This window comes from Mauremys reevesii, linkage group 24 (genome assembly GCF_016161935.1).
Source record: "Mauremys reevesii isolate NIE-2019 linkage group 24, ASM1616193v1, whole genome shotgun sequence".
NCBI classification, from domain to species: Eukaryota; Metazoa; Chordata; order Testudines; family Geoemydidae; genus Mauremys; species Mauremys reevesii.
Genome location: NC_052646.1, coordinates 11,197,576 through 11,218,065, shown reverse-complemented (window position 1 = coordinate 11,218,065; position 20,490 = coordinate 11,197,576). Strand labels below are relative to the sequence as shown.

The following is a 20,490-nucleotide window of genomic DNA, read 5'->3' as shown; positions in this document are numbered from 1 at the left end:
TGCATTAAGACACAGTCTTTATAATCACATGATCATATGCTATTTTTTCCACAGAACTCCTGTCTCATTCAGTGCACAGGATGGACAGTGAGAGAGAGAGAGGACTCTATGAAGAAAAAGATATCTCTTGTGGTTAAGATGCTGGATTGGGGCCCAGGCTAGCTGGATTCTGTCCCTGGCTTTGCCGCAGAATCTCTGCACAATACTGAGAAAGACCTTTTCTTAATGCAGGGCAGAATTCAAGTTACACAGGCAGCCTTAATTCTGGCATTTCCTGACTTCTGAGGGCTTTACATGGCAACCGTAATGGTTCTTTTATCACTGTTGTTATATGTAATATGTAATAGAGTGAGCTGTTTGATAGGTAGTTATTGTCTGGGCTATTGTCTAATTGCTGCTATTTCACTGCATATGTTGCAATATTATGCTGATGACTAGGAATTAACAATTCAGTCTCTTACAAACAGGTTTACCTGTTCTGTGCATAGTTCACAGTAAGAGTCACTCATTCTGATCAGTGCTAAGTAGTGAATTATTTAGTATTCTCTGGTAATCAAAGAATAAGTCCTGTTGTTTATTTAATAAAATTATTGCAAAATAACATAGTTGCTTAGCGTGCAGTTACTAAATACTACAGCATGTTGTCCACCAAACAGCCACATTCCTTTTCCACTCCTCAGAAATTCAAAGGATAATTACGAGTCATTAATTTTGGCAGTGCCTGAGCCCTTTGGGGGGCTTTGGTAGGCTCACAAGGGAGGTGAGTTAGTGAAGGAACCACACCCTCCTCTTTGCACACTAGGAAGATTACACCCCATGAATGTATGGGGCAGGGACGGGGGGGGGGGGTCTGGGCCTAGATCTGTACCATTTTGAAGCTATTTGATAAATCTCAAGATCTATTTACTGGCTCTTGCTGATCTCTAGGGAGCTGGAAGCCATCACTTTACTCAATGTCAGTAAAAGAGCTAGACCCAGCAAAGGGTCATGATTCCTGGAGCTCTGCTGGATCCCAAGGGATCCATAGGGGGCCAGGGCCCTGCTGGAATCCCACACTGGCTCTGCCTTTGGTGGGCTTCCTCCAGCCCACAGCAGCCCCCAGGGATTCCCGCAGGGGTGGGGGACAACACAGAAAAGGTCACTGACTTGGGGATTTGTTCCCTTGAGGATGGGCAACAGGCACCCGCTTCTTGGCCCTGCCCCTGGCCAACACAGCCCTCACCCTGCTGCCCCATATGGCCCATGCACTGCACCGAGCACCGTCTGTGTGCAGCTGAGCACAGAAGGGGAGAGAGGTGGGAGGATTCCCCTTCATGAGCTTACAAAGGGGAGGAACATCCAGTGACTGAACCTGCCCTGCTCTAACCTGAGAGGAAAGCCAAGGAGATGCTGAGCTCTCCAGGGTGTAGCTGCAGAAAATCAGTGCTAGGATCCCGAGTGTAGGGGCTGCTGAATAGCTTGGGTGCTCCAGCTAAATCTAGAAATCAGCTATAGACAGCCACTGCCCAGCCAGGTTACTGACGAGCTGACCAGCAAAGGGACAAAGAGGGGGCCTATGCCTTTAGGTCTCCTGTTCGATGATAAGGATGATGAAGGCCTTCAAATTTGTCTTTTTTTGTTGTTTTTGACATGAGAAATGCAAATCTCATCTGCCCAGGCACATGAGAGATAGCAGCAGAGTGGGGAAGGGAAATGTAGTCAGACTGTCTGACACACTTTGGGTTGAGTTTGCTTTTGTAGATGCCTGTGTAACTCAAATGACTAATACACACTTGGGAAAAGAAGGTCTGAGTTAAAAATCCAAACCATGCCTCCCCCTTTGAGTAACGGGGAGGAAAAGCTCCTGATATACAGGTGAGCCCTGCTGTGAGTCCTCCAGCCAAACCAGGGGAGCCCAGGATCACCAGTCCTGACATTTCTAAGGTAAGAAGCAAATGAACAGGCCAGAGAGGTGAGGTGGGTGATGGTGGAATGGGAGGGCCGAGGGACTGGGAGGAACAGAGAAGGGCAGGTGCCCACTCCATGCTGGCCAGTGAACTGGACCCCGAAGGATGCCATGTGGGGTTGGCTGTAATCTGGCTGTAGGTTGGTGCTACGTGTAGTCTGAGATATGGAGTCAGTCGGGTCAGGTCTCTGGCATGCATTTATCTCAGGGCCTTGAACATGTATATGAGACATCCAGACAGGAAGCCTGGAGAAGAGATGCATTCCTTGGCATTGGGGACCCTGCCAGGATATCCAGTATATTGGTCCCCTCCGGGAGTGTTTCCTGCCCAGAGGACTCCAGGCACTTACTGGCAGTGCGGCCTCCGCCTGTTTCCTTCATTCCAGGGGTTTCATGGGAGCAGAAAGTTTGTTTTTAATATCCCGGCTCTTATCTTCTAGCAGCAGCCTGTCACCTCCCCTTGGACAGATAGACAAAGGCAGAGAGAGCTCTCCTGTACCAACCACAATTCGCACAGCACGCGGACACCATGGGGAACAACTGCATCATCCCTGCGGTGAGTCCAGGGGCTCCTTTGCCCACCTACACTGTCCTCCTAGAATAGATTCGCTCCCGTAGTGAAGGTGAGGGGCTGAGAGCAAAGGCGGAGTGTGGAGTGGTGCAGGTGTAACCCACACACCTTCGGGGTGTGGTGTTCTGTCCTGTCTAGTGGCACCAAGGCCACTTAAAGAGAGAGTTAAATGAGTCTGCTCTGCAGCCTTAGCTAACAGACAGTTGGCTTTTAGCTCATGCGGTAGAAGCTCAGGCACTAAGCTCCAGAGTTCCCTGGTTCGATCCCAGCTGCTGACACAGGCACATGCTGGGCTAACACTTCTTGCTCCTGAGCACAGCTGGTCGGGGCTTTCTGACAAAACTGGTTTTCATTGGAAGATAGTGAGTCCTGGAAACAGAGACTTTCCTCAGGAATGTCTTGGCGTCTGTGAAGCTGCCCAGGAAGGTTTCTCAGCTCAGAATGGAATTTCTGGTCAAAGCCAGACAGGATCTTGCCCCAGTTGCTCACAGCCCAGTGCTTTGGGCACTCCCCTGGCCCACATCCGAACCTGGGCTATAGGAGCCTCTCTCCAGCCTGGCTGGCTGCGCTGTCCTGCTTAGTAGGAGTAATTAAGTCAGGACTGACCCTGGGGTTAGGGTACTGAGGGGAGCCCCAGATTCAAGGCCCTGCACCAAGCCAGGCAGCACAGGGACATGATCCCAGGTCCTCCGCAGAGCAGCTGAACCTCTGGACTATTGGATATTTGAAGGCTGCTCTCGCTTGCTCTCTGATTTTTCCAAGAAAACGTTGGCAGGGCTTGGTGTCCAGCTTGGTGTGGAATGGGGAAGAAATTAGATCTTGACTTCCACAGGATGGGAAAGCATTTCCCCCGCAGCTCTCCTCCTGCCTCCCTCTCCACCTGCCAGTGCCAGGGGAGAGAGTCCCTGTACCTATGATTTGTGCCAGGCGCTTTTCACTCACTCAGCTCCCTGCTCCAGTGGGACAAAGACCCAAACCAAGGAACACGCCAGCTCTCCCTTCAGGAAGGGGAAGGTACTGCAGGATTCCTTCCTTTAGGGAAAGTAACTCTAGGATCTCCTATTCAAGAGTCATTCTTTCCTCCAATAGAGTGAGGAGACTCTGAGTTTGGGGAGAATGCAGGTGAGACCAACAGGAGTGACAGTTCTCCAAGCATGGGACACTGGAGAGGGATGCTTCCCTGGGCTTCCCATGCTCCTCAATCCCAATCCCCAGCCATCCCAGGCCTGGGCCACTCCTAAGCCGTCAGGAGTGGATTCTGTGGGGATGAACACCAGCAATGGTGGTTTGGGAGTTTATCCAGAGGCATCACCTTGTGCTTCCTCCCCTCTTCCCATCCAGCACAGGAGCTCAGTGGGTTGCAGTATCATTTGTATTTGTGAACTGAGCCCAGACAGCCAGCTGGTATATCACAGACCCCCAACCCCTGCCTGATCCCCTGGTCACTGAGTGGCCGTCCTGTGGGGCAGACTGACTCTTGTCTGCAGAGCTAGAGCTGGGAGCTGCTGTCATTGGCTTGAGACTGGCTTTTGCAACCAGCTGTGCCCAGCATGGCTGGATGGATGGTATCATGGCTGCATGAGCCATGGCACCTGTGAAGCATCCAGCACCAAGCCTGCCTGGCAGCTTGGCTGCAGCCTCGTCCTGGGGCCCTGAGCCAGGCACTGACTGTGATTTGCGACCTTCATCCCAGGAAAATGGCTTTGTAAAAATGATGATCAGTGCATTAGTTCTGAAAACACTGCTTCCTGCTGCTGCTGCTCCTACACCCTGGGGGACAGGCAGAGGGGCCCGCTGGGCACAGGACTGGCTGCTTACCATGAAAGGGCATGTTCCTAGGCCCACACTCACCCCATCTCCAGGGCTGGCTTTGGTTCTGCCCCCCCTCGCCTGGACGCCAGCCGGGCCCCAGTGTCACAGGCTGGACAGCTCTGCCCTCTGGGGCCAAGGACACAGCAAACAAGCCCCAGAGAACCAGCTTCCTCTTCCCCAGGGTCCCTCCTTCCCCACCTGCTGCAGCTCCAGCCCATCCCTGGTTCTCACTGGCATTTCCTCCACCCCGTTATTATTCGCCCGTCTCTTGGCTGGCCCTGCCTCTCTTTCCTCTCTGGCCCCACATTATCCCTGAGTCTCCGCTGAGCCTCCCCCATCTGTTCCTGACCCGGGGAGCAGGGTCTGGGGCATGTCCTGCTCCCATGCTCCAGCCGGGGAGTGGGGTCAAGGCCTTGCCTCGCTCCACGTAGCTCCCAGGAAGCAGGTGGCATGATCCCCCTCCGGCTCCTATGTAGTAAGCCAAGGGCACAACCCTGTGTGCTGCCCCATCTGCAGATGCTGCCCCCACAGCTCCCTTTGGCTGGGGTTCCTGGCTAATGAGAGCTGCAGGGGCGGCGTCTGCAGATGGGGCAGCGCGCAGAGCCGCCTGGCCACGCCTCGCAGCCGGAGGGGAGACATACTTCCAGGAGCTGCTTGCGGTAAGCACCACCCGGAGCCTGCACCCTTGAGCCCTCCCACCCGTGCCCCAATCCCCTGCCACAGCCCTGATCCCTCTCCCACCCTCCGAACCCCTCAATCCCAGCCCAGAGCCCACCTTGGACCCCAAGGGCCCCAGCCCCACCCCCAGCCAGAGCCCTCACCCCCCTCCCATGCCCCAACAGCTTGCCCCATCCCTGAGCCCCCCTCCTGGCCTCCAAACCCATTGGTCCCAGCCCAGAGCACCCTCCTGCACCCCAAACCCCTCATCTCCAGCCTCACCCCAGAGCCTGCACCACCAGCCAGGCTCCTCACACCCCTCCCCCATACCCTAACCCCCTGTCCCAGTCCTGATCCCCCTCCCACACTCCAGACCCCTCAGTCCCAGCCTGGAACCCCCTCCTGCACCCCAAACCCTGAGAAACAGGAAACCATGGGGAAGACTGAGGCCTGGCTCCCACACACTAGCCCTCGGTCAGGCCACCAGACTGGGCCCGTGATCCCTCAACAACCGGGTGCAGCGCCAGCGCAGAGGGGCTGTTTTCAGGAATGCCCCATTCCAGTCTGGACTTGTCTGAAGGGCTTTTGGTGGTGAGATCCCTGCCCTGGGCTCTCTAACACCCTATATCCAGAGACACTCCAAATAGCCAAAGTCAGACCCAGTTCTGGGTGAGCCCCGGCTGCCCTGCTCTCCGCAGTGCCAGGCATTGCTGGCCACCCCGTGGTTCACTGCTGAGCTGTTCTGTTCCTATCTCAAATGGCCTCAGCAATCCCATCTGATGGGTGACGCCCAGATGGGGCCACCTCTGAGGGGAATCTTCCTCTAGGATTTCCCCCACTGGCTGTTGGGCTGAGCCCAGCATCCTGCCAAGGAGGGTTCACTGTGTGCTGGGAAATGAGGCCATTTGTTCCCACTGTGGATGATGAGAGGGGCCCTGCCAGGCCATTGTTCTTGTCTTGTGTCACAGGTCATAAATCACAGGCCAATTAGGTAGAGGCAAGGGGAACTCCTGATTGCATGGCTGCCTTCCTGCCTGCAGCCAGTTCTGCCACAGTAGCTGGCCCTGTTAGGGCGGAGGGACCTGGCGAACTGGGTGGAGGAGGTGACTCCGGCTCCCAGGGGCCATGTCGAATCACCACACTAAGCATTAACATTGTGAGGTGCCCAGAGAGCACAACATTGGCAATTTGTGCTGTAAGGAAATGGAGTCTCCTGGCAGCACTCTATGACTGTCCACACAGCCTGCGCCAGTGGAGTGAAAGCCAGTTTGCTCCTAGATCCAAATTGCAACAGCGCCATCTACAGGTTTCACACTCTACAGTTAAAAAATCTTTCTAAAAACAAAGAAAATTATCACACAAAAACTCTGTGACAATGGAGTTAAAGTTCTAGACAAACATCTGTTAAGTGAAAATGGCACTCCTCATGCTCTTCTTAGGTTGGATATTAGGAAAAACTTTTTCCCTAGGAGGGTGGTGAAGCACTAGAATGGGTTACCTAGGGAGGTGGTGGAATCTCCTTCCTTAGAGATTTTTAAGGGCCGGCTTGACAAAGCCCTGGCTGGGATGGTTTAGTTGGTGTTGGTCCTGCTTTGAGCAGGGGGTTGGACTAGATACCTCCTGAGGTCCCTTCCAACCCTGATATTCTATGATTCTATGATTCTACTATTACAGTAACACAAACTGGTGTTGAATTAGGGTTAAAAAACAGACTTTGCTGCCCCACTCAGTTGGTGATTTGATGGGCTCTAAGGTGATGTAGAGACCGGTGTCAATGACTGTCCATCACTGACTCAAGGAGGATCCAGACCATGTCACAAAACATCAGCTCAGTGAGACGGTCCCAGCTGCTACCTGCCAGAGCTCAGCTTGCAATGGGATGTTAGAAAGAGGCCATTTCTAGACCTCATTTCCTATGTGTAATGAAAGGGATTTATAGCTGTTACCTCCAGTCGAGTGTAGCCAAGAGACACCTTTTCCTCACCCAGCACCAGACGCCAGGTGATCACTGCTTGTTTCATGGTGTTGGTCTGCCCCTCCGTCCCTCACACCAGCTTCCCCTCTCCTGGACTGTGCCAGCAGGTAAGCCCCAGGCCAAGCCCTCTCCACCTGCCCCACATAATGACTGTCACACTCAGATAAGAAACTTGCTTAAGACACAGCGATGGTTGTAAATAAACTCCATTAATTCTAAGCAGCCTGGCTGCGAGACAGTGGCTATAATAATAAACGTTGGCAAGGCAGCTTTGTCTCAGTCACAGCTACAATTCTGCCCGGGCCCAGCCTGGCCTCAGCCCACAAAGCAGCAGCCTTCTCCTGAACCCACCAGCCCTTCCAATGTGGGCCATCCCCCCCACCCCCGCCCCACACACACAGCCCAGGGCCTGTCCTCCAGCTCGGCCTCTCGTTAGGAGCACAAATGTCTTGCCTTAGACCAGAGATTCAACCCTCTCACCCCGCCCCTCAGCCCATCTCAGCTACCCAGCATGGCCCACTGGCTACAACATCTCTCACTCCTGACAACGTCCAGCCCAGAAGCCCCACCCTCTGCTCTGACCACAGAGACCTCTCCCACTCCGCCCCTCTCATTAGACAGCTTGGAGACCTCCACACTGCCCCTTCCCTAGTCCAGATACAGGCCCTTGGCTGTCTCCCCCCAGCCCATTCCACACTTCTCCAGAGGGTGATGTTCAGAGGTGAGGTGCAAGGGGCTGTGACTTACACTCCCTGGCCCTCAGCTCCTCACTGTGGCACTGAATGGGTGTAAATGCAGGCAGAACTAGGGTTACCAGATAGCAAGTATGAAGAATCAGGTCGGGGGCGGGGAGGAGTAACAGGGTCCTATATAAGACAAAGCCCCTATATCCAGACATCTGGTCACCCTACACAGAAAACAGCTCCTCGCATTGACTCAGGCACCATCCAACCTTCTTACCGAGGAGAAAAGGGGACTCAGCTGGGGTAGGTCCCAGTGCAAGCTGGTTGGATTGAGAGGGCCATGGTCAGAGGTGATGTGGAAACAGAGGGGCATGGGAGTGGCAGGCTAGGAGTTGGGTGACGTGCTGAAGGGGCTGAGAGAAAGGGTAAGTTACATCAGACTGGATTCATCTTTGAACTTGTCCCCGTGCCTACACGTGGTCTAGATGGGGCACTGCTTATTCGCACAGCTGGGTGCTGCCAAAAACCCCAGTCCAAAAGCATGACACTGTGGTGATTAATCAAACAGGAGGTACTAGGATGTGTGACTGCACCTTTCAAGCCAGGACTGCCCACGTCCACACAAACACAATTACTTTGTGTGAATATTGCAGGAGAAAATTGAATGCAAAGGCAACTATAAACAGCCAATAAACCTGGCTTCTAGTGATTGAATGCAAAGGCGACTATAAACAGGCAATAAATCTGGCTCCGAGCTAGTGATTGAATGCAAAGGCGACTACAAACAGCCAATAAATCTGGCTCCCAGTGGTTTATGCCTTGCTGTCTCTGCAGACAGGTGTTTTTGAATGTGGGGTCCATATATGCAGCCAGGGGGAAAGTGTCTGTGGAAAAGGGGATAGGAAAAGGGTCAGCCTGGCCTGAAACTGAAGACCTGGGAGCATCCCAGTGGACTGGCACAAAAGCCAGTGAGAAGGACACATTGAGAGAACAGGGATTTGTGACCTTCTGGAGGCCAAAAGGAACCAGAGACAGAAGCTGTGTGAGAGTGAGACAAATATGAGGACTTCCTCCTGTCTGTGAGAAACCTAGAGGGATGGAGCTGCAGGGCCAGGTGGGACATTTCAGGGGGGCCCATGGGGGCTCCTTCAGGCAGGCCCCCAAGCACTACGGCTTCGTACAGAGAAACATCTCGCTATGAAACAACCCTGTGTTTGTGTCTGAGCGGGACAGCCAGATAGATGGGGCATAACTGAGGAGTCAAACTCCACCCCACGGCAGCGGGAATCAGACTCTCACGGGGTTGCCAATTCCACATAGCAGGAAGTCACCAGACAAACCCTGAAAAGTTGCTAGATGTAGCTGTTTAAGCACTTAAAAGGAGTAAAAAATGTCACTAAACAAAATGGCCAGAGAATTCAACAGAGAATATATATATCTATATATGCGCCCTGGTGAGTATAGTCACAAAATCATTCACAAGCAGGTCAACAGTGTTAACAAAATCCATTCCGTGCTCTTCTTACTACATTCTGCTGCACACCAAGTCAATGTCATTGTCTCAATTGAGCATGTCCTAAGAAGGAATCACATCCAGTGCTTCTTGGGCTGAGATCACTGTAATGTGCAGGGTGAGGAAAAGAAGTTCATGGAGGCTAATTAAATACTTTGCTAAAGCCAGGTGCACTTTGGAGAGAGCAGCACATTAGCCAGGGCTTGTTTTTACTCAAATGTTCTTTCTCGATGCTCCGTAGTAGGTAGCACACCCTGTCATGCAGGGAAAGCCGGCTAATGAAGCGGGCTGGGTGGGGGAGGCAGGTTAGCTGGCAAAGAGAGGTGCATGGATGGAAGGTGGGGTGGGGTGAGACAGGGCCGTGTGCCCCAGTGGGATGGGGGGCACCGTGCCTCCAGGGATGACGCCTTACTACAGGATCTGAACGTCACTGTAATTGGCAGTGAAAGTCACTAGATTTGTCACTGGTCACTTGGACACTTATTTTCTTGCTAGGGAAACCAAAAAGTCGCTAAATCTAGTGACAAAGTTGCCAAGTTGGCAACACTCAGATGTGGCAAATGGATGTGAGGAGGCTCTTTCTGAGCCATCAGTGCAGAACTTGGTCAGAGAGCAAGACATAGGAGCGCAGCCTTTAAAACTCCTTGTCCAAACAAAATGGCACAAACCAGAGGGTTCCACAGGCTGAATTGCGCAACACTTGCTGCTTACACATATGACCAGAGTGCTCGCTAGCAGCCGGAAGTGTTGCACAGTCTAGGCCCGTGTCTGTGCAACCAGCGACCTGCTCAATGGAGCTGAGATCTCCGGGATGGAGCACCTTGTAAAGTAGAGTTTGTTGGGAATATTCTGGTGCAATGATTTTCTGACAGAAATATGCAGTTTCCACAAAAATTGAAATTCTCCACAGGAAAATTTTGATTGTTTTGAAAAATTTCCATTTTCTGTCGAATAAACTGAAATGCGATAGTTCATTGCAGGTCATTCCGAGCCAAATTGGAATGTTTCATTGATTTAAATGGACCATTAAACTGTTTCCCTCTGTCGTTGTTGCCTTATGGGTATGGCTCTACCAAATTCACGGCCATGAAAAACGTGCCACAGACCATGAAATCTGGTCTCTCCTGTGAAATCTGGTCTTTTGTGTGATTTCACGGGGGACACCAGCATTTCTCAAATTGGGGGTCCTGACCTAAAAGGGCATTGCAGGCAGGTCATAAGGTTATTTGGGGGGGCGGGGGTTGCGGTATTGCAACCCTTACTTCTGCACTGCATTCAGAGCTGGGCAGCCAGAGAGTGACAGCTGTTGGCCGGGAACCAAGCTCTGAAGGCAGCATCCTGGCAGCAGCAGTGCAGAAGTACAAGTGGCAATACCATATCAGATCACCCTTACTTCTGCACTGCTGCCTTCAGTGTACCAGAGAGTGGCGGCTGCTGGCTGAGGGCCCAGCACTGCAGGCACCAGTGCAGAAGTAAGGGTGGCTATACCATACCAGGCCAGGCCAGGCCAGGCCAGGCCAGGCCAGGCCATCCTTTCTTTTGCACTGCAGCTGGCGGCAGCGCTGCCTTCAGAGCTGGGCAGCTGGAGAACAGCAGCTACTGGCCTAGAGCTCAGCTCTGAAGGCAGCACTGCCACCAGCAGCAGTGCAGAAGTAAGGGTATCAGTACTGAAACCCCCCCTACAATAACCTTGCAATTTCCACCCCCACCCACACAACTCATTTTTGGGTCAGGACCCCAAAAATTACAACACTGTGAAATTTCAGATTTAAATAGCTGAGATCATGAAATTTACAATTTTTAAAATCCTATGACCATGAAATTTACCAAAATTAATGGTGAATTCAGTAGGGCCCTACTTATGGGAGCTGAAGTCCTGGCTCCATTCTCTTCTATGAGCCAGGCTCCCTGGAGGACAACATTTCCCATAAGGCAATCTGACTGCACGGTGCATCATGGGAATCACATGATTCAGGTTCATTAGGGGAAATGTAGTTAGGTCAAGGGAGAACGGAAGTATCAGGCTGCTGAACTCAACTCCCATAATGCAATGTGTTACTATGGGAGAACACAGTTTAATATTGCAATGAAGTGTTTTGATTTCAGGAATATTAAATTGTTTCATTTTGACTGTATATGTTGAAAGAAAACATCGCCATATTTTGGAACTGAAATTTTTCAGAAAGTCTGTTCCATGGAAAATGTCATTGTTTTTGCCTCCTTTGAGGTTGTGGGGATGGTGTAAAGTGAGCCTGGAGGTGGAGGGGCCTGGTACTGCATCAGTAAGCTCACCTGAGCAGAACCATCACCCCAGCAAAAGGCACCACCCAACTCAGCAGCATTACCCAGCCCAATGCCTACAGCCACATGGCCTGATAAACTCTGAGATGGGGTGGGGAGGGGCGGGGGGGGGAGTAATCCCTACTCAACTCCCACACTGGCCTCATGTGGTGTCCCAAGAATGACACCTCCCTCCAGCACCCGGCATGTAAACTCTGGTACCTACAGGGCTCCCTGAGGTCCAGAGAACCCCATCCTCCAGTACCCAATAGGTGAATTCCTGGGCTTTGCATTGGGACCTGATGGCCAAGGAATGCACCCCCAGTACCCAGTGTGTGAACCCCTGGGGTACACAGAGCAGCCCAGTGGTCAAGGAACACCTGCCAGGTGGGGCACAGGCTGAACTACCTGATGTTTCTCTTTTCCAGTCCAGCCACCTGGAACTAAACATGATCGATTACATCTTTGAGAACATGACGGTGAATTACTCCTCCGAATATGACATTGATGAGATCTTGGCCTCTGCACCCTGCCAGAGTGGCTACTGTTCATTCTTTCGCAGCTATGCCTTCAACTTCCTGGTTGTGGTCTGTGCCCTGGGCCTGTTGAGTAACCTGGCTCTGGTGGTGGCCTTGACCCGCTGCCGGAGTCTTTGGGGCTGGCCCCCTGGCAGAGCCTCCTTGTTCCAGCTGATGCTTGGCACCACCATCTTCACGGCCATGCTGCCATTTTTTGCTGCAGGCATCAGGCAAGGTTGGGTCATTGGTAACGGGCTCTGCAAGATGGTGTACATGCTGTGGCACGGGAGCCTCTTCGCTGAAGGGCTGCTGGTAGCTGCTGGTGCATGCAGTGCCATGTGGGGTAAATGGGTTCCCAGCCGGCACCACTGGTGCATGGCCGTGGCTCTCTGGGTGGCAGCTGTCCTCCTGGCAGTGCCAGCTGCCTTGCTGAGTGGGACGGAGGGGCACCCGCAGAAGCTGTGTATGATGAGGGACATGTCCGGGTGGTACCTGGCCCACGTCACATCCTGCCTGGTTGTTTTCATTCTGCTCCCTGCCGCACTGGGCGTAGCCAAGGCAATGCTGACATGGCACAGGAGTGGCTGGCAGCTGCGGGTTGGGGTGACATGTCTGTTCTTCCTTCTCTGGATGCCGTACGGGACAGCCCTGCTCCTAGACTTTCTGGTGCGGAGGCAGCTGCCCTACGCCAGCTGCCATTTCTATGAGCGTCTTGACTTCTTCCTGGGGCTGTCAGAGGGCCTCGGTGTGCTGCACTGCTGCCTCGGGCCCTTGCTGCTTCTCGGAGCAGGGCTGTATCACCGAAGGACCCATGCTGACCCAGGCCCTCTCCGAGGGCCAGCACAGCATGTGCCAGGGCCAATATTGCCAACCCCAAATGTTCAAAAAGCATGAGTCAGGCTCACCAAAAATCATGAGATTGGCTTTAAAATTCTGTGAGTCTCTAAAATAATCTTGGGGTGCTTTTTATTTGCCTTCTGCTTTTTGAGCCTTTAGTGTGCACGGGGGAAACATTTTAATGCTTTCACTACAGCCAGGAGGGCCAGAAACTGACTTTTTCTTTAAGAATAAAGGCTGAAGTCATCACATCTCCACTTGGCTCCAGGAGCTGGGGCTTTCAGGAAAACAATAACTATCATGAGACTCATGACAAACTCATAAGAGTTGGCAACACAGGGGGCAGGGCTGCCCAGGTACCCTCCAGCTGGTGTTCTGCATGTCCATGTAGGTGCCCATGCTGCAGTGCCTGAGCTCGACTTGCCATTCCTGGCACTTTGTGTCATCATTTTCACCCAGGCAGAGCAGCTTAATCCCACTTTCCACTGGTGGAAATGACAACCCAAGGTGCTGGGGGGTCAGGGAGAAGTCAGACCCCCGTCTCTCTGCCCGGGGCTGTGGAAGCAGCATTCACAGCCATGGGGCTGAGTTGGCCGAGCTCCCTTGCTCACCTGAGCTTCCTGCCACCAACGAAAGCAGGAGAAGGTGGGTGAGGTATTATCTTAATTGGACCAACTTCTGCTGGTGAGAGAGACAAGCTCTTGAGCTGCATGGAGCTCTGAGAACCTGTCCCAGACCTGGGCTCTGTGCAGCTCGAAAGCTTGGCTCTCACCGATAGACATTGGTCCAATCAAAGATGTTACCTGACCCACCTCGTCTCTGTCATATCCTGAGACCAATGTGGCTGCAGCAACCTGCAGCCAATGGACAGGGCCTCTTTACTGCAGAGTTAACTCAAGTTATAACAGGAGCGCTGCCCCTCACTCCCCTCCCATCCACACACAAACCCCTCACTCGAGTGCATTGCTTTTAACTGGAGCTGGCTGGGCCATCGGGGGTACAGGCGACAGCTCGGGCGAGCACAACTCCTCAGCAGCTAACACAACCACTCTAGTGTGGAAGCAGAGTAGTTCCACTCGAGTGCTGCTAGTCCTCCAGTGCCTTCCTACAATTTCCCCGTGGCCCCAGCAAGGACAGACAAGTTCTTCCCTAGTTCACTGGGAAAGAATCCATAGAGCGGCTCAGCTCACGCAGGGCTAAGAACTAGGGGACATGCCCCCAGGAACCGTAGTGCCTCACATGAGCCAGGGCAGCGCCAGTGTGGACACAGCAGCTGGAGGGTTACTGCACAGTGGGGCTGCTCTCACGTGGGCTGGGCGGACTCGAGAGGAGTCACCGGAGCATAGGGAGCTTGAGTTAACTGTTCCCAGAAGACAGACCCTGAGTCTCAACCTGGCCAAAACAGAACACTTAACCTGTCCCCCAAACCCTCACAGCACCCTGCTCTCTCGGTCCCCTGCCATCACCAACACGCCCGTAACCTGGGCATTGACTTTGACTTATCCCTCTCTCTAGACATCCATGCTGTGTCTGGATCATATCCCTCCTTCCAGCCCGGCGTGTCTAAGACCCAGCCTGTCCTTTGGCCACACAGCTGTGTCTCTGGCCCAGGCCCTCATCATCTCTCACCTTCATGACCACATCCTCCTCCTTCTCTCCGGCCTTGTCAAACCCATCGTCCCCCTTAAACCCTTTTGAAAAGCTACTGCCAGATCATTGCCTGGCTCATTGGGCTCAGTGGGTCACCCCCCTGTGCCTCCCTATGCTGCTCCCCCCTCCTCCACAGCACTGAACACAAACAACATGTCAGCCCTTCCCAGCTATGGCCTGCCCGACTAACTCATCTTTTAGATGGCACTGAGCCATCGCCATTCCCCTCTTCCCCCCGGTAATGATGTAGCCTTCAGCACCCATCAGTTAGCTCATCCCAGAAGCACCTTCTCACTCCCTCCCCCACCTGCCCTTATGCCACGGACAAGCAAAACCACCATGTTCTCGGCCTTAAACCTCTCCAAGCCCCAGCTCGGCCTGCTGCCTATGAAAGGCTGGATGGTGGCTGGGTGGCTGCTGGGCTGTGACTGCTGCACAGTCCCTGTTCCCTGTGCTCCCGGGTCTGTCTGTGTAACCTCTGTGACACTCTGTACCTTGGGGGAACACCCAGCACCCCCATGTTCATCCTTATAATATGATTGTGTGGTAGCCAATGCAAAGCTTGTCATGTCAGGTATCTTTGGAAGACTCATGATGTACTGAATAATTAATGTTATAGTAATGTTATAGGCTGTAATTTCATGTATATAGTTATGAGGCTGAAAATGTGTCCTCCTGGCTTAAAGCAAGCCCAGGCAAAAACTCCCCAAGAGCAGAGGGGTAGTTCACACCTCATCAGGGCATGTATGGGACAAACCCAGCCCAGCCTCACAGGAATAAAGGACGCTGGCCAAGGCAGCAACAAAAGAATCTGATGGACTCTTGAGTGAGTCACCTCCCTTCCTTTGGTCAGTTTGGGACTGCGATGAGGTGATGCTCACCTGGCTCTGAAGGGGGGGGGGCAAAGCCAAGAGGGAAGAAAGGACATGATAAAAGGGAGAGACGTTTGCCAGGCTCTCTTCCACCTCCGACTACAGACACCACACCAAGCGACTGAAACACTGATCAAAGTGGACAGCCTGGCTGAAGGGCAACCAGCCAGCCTGTGATGAGAAGCATCTGAGTTTGTAAGGGCACTGAAAGTGTTAAGAGCAGCTTAGAGTGCGTTTTGCTTTTATTTCGTTTGACCAGATCCGAGTTGTTATGTTTTGACTTATAATCACTTAAAATCTATCTGTGTAGTTAATAAATCTGTTTGCTTATCCTACCCGAAGCAGTGTGTTTTGTTTGAAGAGTGTCAGATACTCCCCTTGGGATAACAAGACTGGTACATATACATTTCTATGTTAAATTCACGAACTCATATAAGCTTGCAGCATCCAGAGGGCATAACTGGACACTGCAAGGCAGAGGTTCCTTGGGACCAGAGATATTGGCTAGTGTTATTCAGTTGCACAATCCAAGGAGCAGCTGACATGCCAAAGGCTGTGCATGAACAGCCCAGAGCAGGGTGAGGCTGGCTCCCAGAGTCAAGGATTGGAGTGGCCTAGAAGATCACTGGTCCAGACAACACCAGAGGGGAACGTCACAACCTCCCTTGCCTCTCGTCACATATATCCAGTGTAAGCGCTTTTGGGCAGCCCATGGTGTGCACGGTGCCTAGCAGAACGGGGCCCCCATTCCTAACCACGCCTCTAGGTGCTCCTGCCATTCAAACAATAAACAATAATCTACTCCTGGTTCTGGCAGGGAAGTGTTGTCTAGTAGTTCCAGACAGGGTAGCCAAGCACACAGTTGTGGCAAATCCCTTCTGAATGGCAGTGAGGCTGAGGCTTGGACTTGCTGTATTCTTGACCTGGGGTCTGTGCCCAATTCTGCCAGAGGTTACCAGCTCTGTAAAATAGCTGCCTCCCTCACGGAGAGGGCTCCGAGGTCTTGCTCAGTTGTAGAATGCACAGAGATGCTCACGACAGCCAGTAGGTCTCCAGACTCTCAGCTCAGTGCATCTTCCCTTGGGCCTCAGGGTGCTGAGCAGTGGAGGTGCTCTCCCCAGATATGTGGGGGCAGGAGGGAGGGCAGTGAGTGTTAGGGAGAAAGAGCGGGGTGAAGGGGTGGGGGTGGGAGGTGAGAGGACAGAGTGGAAGGGCTCCGGTGGGGCAGACAGTCAGGGAGAGGAGCTATGGAACCAGGAACCCAACCCAGGGCTGCCGCTGGCAAAGCTGGGTGAACACAATGTGGGATGTGGCCAAGGAATAAGGTGGGGAAGGGACGGAGGGAACTTACCCTGCTGGGAGCCCAATTGGGATGCAGCCTCATGGGGCTGTGGGGAAGGGTCTAAGAGTACAGTGCTCTCCAGGGTGAGACCTCATGGAGCTGTGTGCAGGGGTCTATGAGTACAATGCCCCCCGCCCAGGGTGAGACCTCATGAGGGTGTGTGCAGGGGTCTATGAGTACAATTGCCCCCCCCCAGGGTAAGACCTCATGGGGCTGTGTGCAGGGGTCTATGAGTACAATGACCTCCCCCCGCCCATGGGGCTGTGTGCAAATGGAGATTGGGTGGCGCTGTGTAAACACCCTAGACCAGCCCAGGCTCCAGTGACGGGCAGGGCTCTGGATTCCCTGGGTGAAGTGTCTCTGGGCTGTGCACGGCAGGAGGTCAGACGGGGGTGAGCAGAACGGGCCCTTCTGGCCCTACCTGCCACGGGTCTACAGAGGTGTCTGAGGGCTACACTGGGGAATTGTCCTGCCCCTGGCTCAGGAGGCCCTGCCCTTGGCCGCACCCCGAAATGCAGCCTCCAGGGATGACAACCATCTCCGGCCCATGCTGCCCAGGTCGCTGCGAGCTGCAGTGACAGCCGGGGTCCCAGGACTGCCTGGAGAGATACAAGCCACAAGGGGCCAGGCCAGAGCACAGACTGAGAGCAGCCATTGCGTGCCACCCACCTGCGAGGCGCACTCCACTTTATACCCGTACCAGAGCTGCTCCAGGCTGACCCAAATCTGCCTCAGCTCCTTGCACTGCTGACAGACACTTGCAAGTGCCTGGTGTTCTCACTGCCCCAGCTGCTGTCGCTACTACCCCCTGCCCAGCTGCTACCCTCTCTGCTACCCCCTGCCCAGCTGCTACCCTCTCTGCTACCCCCTGCCCAGCTGCTACCCTCTCTGCTACCCCCTGCCCAGATGTTACCCTCTCTGCTACCCCCTGCCCAGCTGCTACCCTCTCTGCTACCCCCTGCCCAGATGTTACCCTCTCTGCTACCCCTGTTCCTAGACATTAGCCCTCTGCTACCCTATGGCCCAGCTGTTACCCCTCCTCTACCCCACCCAGCTATTACCCCCTCTGTTGCCCCCTGCCCAGCTGTTACCCCTCTTCTATCCGACAGCCCAGCTGTTACCCCTCTGCTACTCCCTGCCCAGCTGTTACTCCATGGTCTAGGGGGCCTGGAGCTGCTGGGTGCTCAGCAGGTGGGGAAAACCAGGCTCTTATCAGGGTGCCCGTTTGTGAAGATCTGGTTTTGCATGGAGCAGAACAGCCCGGAGACCTGTTAACCATCCCCACCAGCCTATGTGCACTGAGGCTCTTCCCTGGCTCCTCCAGCTCTGTCCTCAGCTGCCCCCAAGACTGGGCATTTGCCCTGACTCCAAACACATCTTGTCTCTCCCTGCTGAGGCTGCTGGGCCTGGCACTGAGCAGGGAAAGTGCCAGTGCTGTGCCAATTTACAGCACAGCTAAAGCTTCAGCATCTCGCAGGGAGAGGCAGGTGGAGATGCAAGAAGGCACCCAGCACTGGTCAGCAGCACCCTGGTGCTGAGCCCAGCCTCGCTGGGTCCTGCCCTGAGGTAACTGTGGCTGTTCCCCTTGTGCCAGGCTCCCTACAGCCCCGTCCCTGGATGGCAGGGTGCACATGATTCTCTCAAAAGTATTTTACAAGGCTGCATATTAAGCCTGCAATATGCAAATACAGCAGGTAAGGTGGCCTAACTGGAATTGCAGTTCGAAAGCTTCCTGTGCCCAGCTCACCGGGCTGTTAATGACGGCTCTGTGCATTTCAATACATGCCACATTCCCGTTCCTGATGCAGTGCTGGCTGCTCTCTGGCACGCCCCGCCAGCCAGCAGCTCTGTGTTCATCCTGACCCCAGCTGGCCTGGGCAGGCTCCGAGAAGTCCAGGCGCTCTCCTCCTCCCCCAGCGCAGGCACCTGCTACCCTTATGGGCTCGTACCAGGAAAGTGTGGGGGCTGGCTTTATTTATAACCATGCCCACCCTGTATCCCCCTCCCCCCCCCACACACACACTGCCCCGACCATGGCAGCACAATGGCATCTGGGCTGGTATGACAGTGCCTGGCCCAAGAGCTGGCCGGGGCTGGAGCAGGAGGGCTCAGAAGGGTCCCAGTCCCCAGTGCCATGATGCACCGGGGTGAGCTGTGCCGAACCAGCCATGACCGGCTGCACAGGGGCAGCTCGATGGGGGCTGGAACCCCTGGGGTGAGCAAGGCCTAATGGGGGTTTGATCTGAGCAGGGAGAACCGGCTCCGTACCAAGCTAATGGTTCCTAGAACTCAGCCAACCCCCTCTCCCCCACCCAGAGAAGGAGGAGCGCTGTGGGGTCCTGGCTCAGTGGGGCAGGGCAGGGGCCACACACTGCAGTCTCCCCCGTCCCCCTAGGATTTCTCTGCTGAAGGTCACATGTGCTTCTCCCTCTATTCAGCACTACTTGTGGGCGCGATGCAAGGCCTGGGACCCTGGGCGAACCCTCCTGCCTTGCCCTGGGCTGCAGACGGGCACGAGGGCTCCATGTGGTGTGGGCTGTGTCCGTTCCCAGGAGGTCAACACAGCACACCTGCACTCCCCAGGCTCAAAGCCAGGCTTCAGCCCCCCATCCCTGCCTGCCACACCATGGCTCCACAGCCCCAGGGACCACCCACAGTGTGTCTGCCGCCATGGAGGTGACTGTGGGCTCACAAGTAGAAGCCAGTCTCATAGGTGAGCACAAATATCGGCAGGGAGTGGGATGGCCAGAGTGAGGGTAGGGGCATGCAGGGTGCTGTTTGGGGACTCGGGGTGGTGGGCAGAGCAGGGTCTAGGCAATGGTTGAAGCAGACAGCACCTCTCTCTACCCCTCCTCGGCCAAACAACAGCCCCCATATGCAGGGAAGGACTGGCCTGGGGCCACAGGCCAAAGGGCGGCTCGGGGTGTGGGGAGGGGCACATGTGACAATTGTGATGCTTTATCTGTCCCCATAAACAACTGTCTGTCTGTCCGTCTGAGGGGGGAGTGGGTCCTTGAGGCACCCATGCGCCCCACCCACCTGTTGCAGGTCTCATTGACGCCCCCTTTGGGTGGGCACTGTGTGCTGGGGTGTAGATGAACATACCTGGCGCTTTGGGCTGCCTGGCGACCATTACCCCCTACACTCCAGCAGGGGGAGCTGCTCTCTCAGCTCGGTTGGCCCTGCCCGTTGGTTCTGGGGCTACCCCCAGTGACCCTGGATGCCCGACACACCTGAGCTTTGCTGTGCTGCTGGGATGCATCCGGGGAGATGCTGTCCTGTCACCTCCCTGGCGATTACTGGCCGTGGTCATGAGCAGCACCACTAGCCCATGCCAGCTAGGCCTGTTCCTCCGCCACCTGCCGTCCTCTCTGGAGTCCAGGCTGTAACCTGTGACTCGGGAATCTTTGCTGCCAAGGGCCCATGCCAGGACACAGCTGGGCCCTGCCTGATACCAGCTCAGGACTGATCAGCTTCTCTGGGAAGGGCAGTTTGGGAGCCCAAGTTCTCTCTGTTAATCATCCTGATGAAGATGTCAGAGCTTGGTGGGAGTTCAGTCCAGGGTACGACTCCAGTGCACGAGCTGTGCTGGCAACACAGCCTGAGCTTGTGGGACTAGGGCACTTAGCTTCCCCCACCCCCGTTCAGACAACCTGTCCTGAACCCCATCGCACCCAGCCAGCAGGGTGCAGAAGGGGGAGGTTTATAACATGGAACTTGGACAAAGGCACAGTGGGAGGAGTCCCACCGTCCATTCGAGGCCTTGCCCATTCGAGATGACAGCTCACCCCGCCCCATACCCCAGCCTCACAGCTCTGGACCCAGAGGTGTGGGA

The 20,490-nt window shown here is 54.4% G+C and overlaps 1 protein-coding gene across 1 annotated transcript; it reads left to right on the top strand.

The window, feature by feature from the left end:
* Window positions 1-1,842: 1,842 nt before the first annotated feature.
* ACKR1 (atypical chemokine receptor 1 (Duffy blood group)) lies at window positions 1,843-14,307 on the top strand. The gene is made up of 3 exons (XM_039513529.1): window positions 1,843-1,923; window positions 2,389-2,501; window positions 11,865-14,307. The coding sequence occupies exons 2-3, from the start codon at window positions 2,475-2,477 to the stop codon at window positions 12,846-12,848; spliced, it is 1,011 nt and encodes a 336-aa protein (XP_039369463.1). The 5' UTR covers window positions 1,843-1,923; window positions 2,389-2,474; the 3' UTR covers window positions 12,849-14,307.
* The last annotated feature ends 6,183 nt before the right edge of the window (window positions 14,308-20,490 follow it).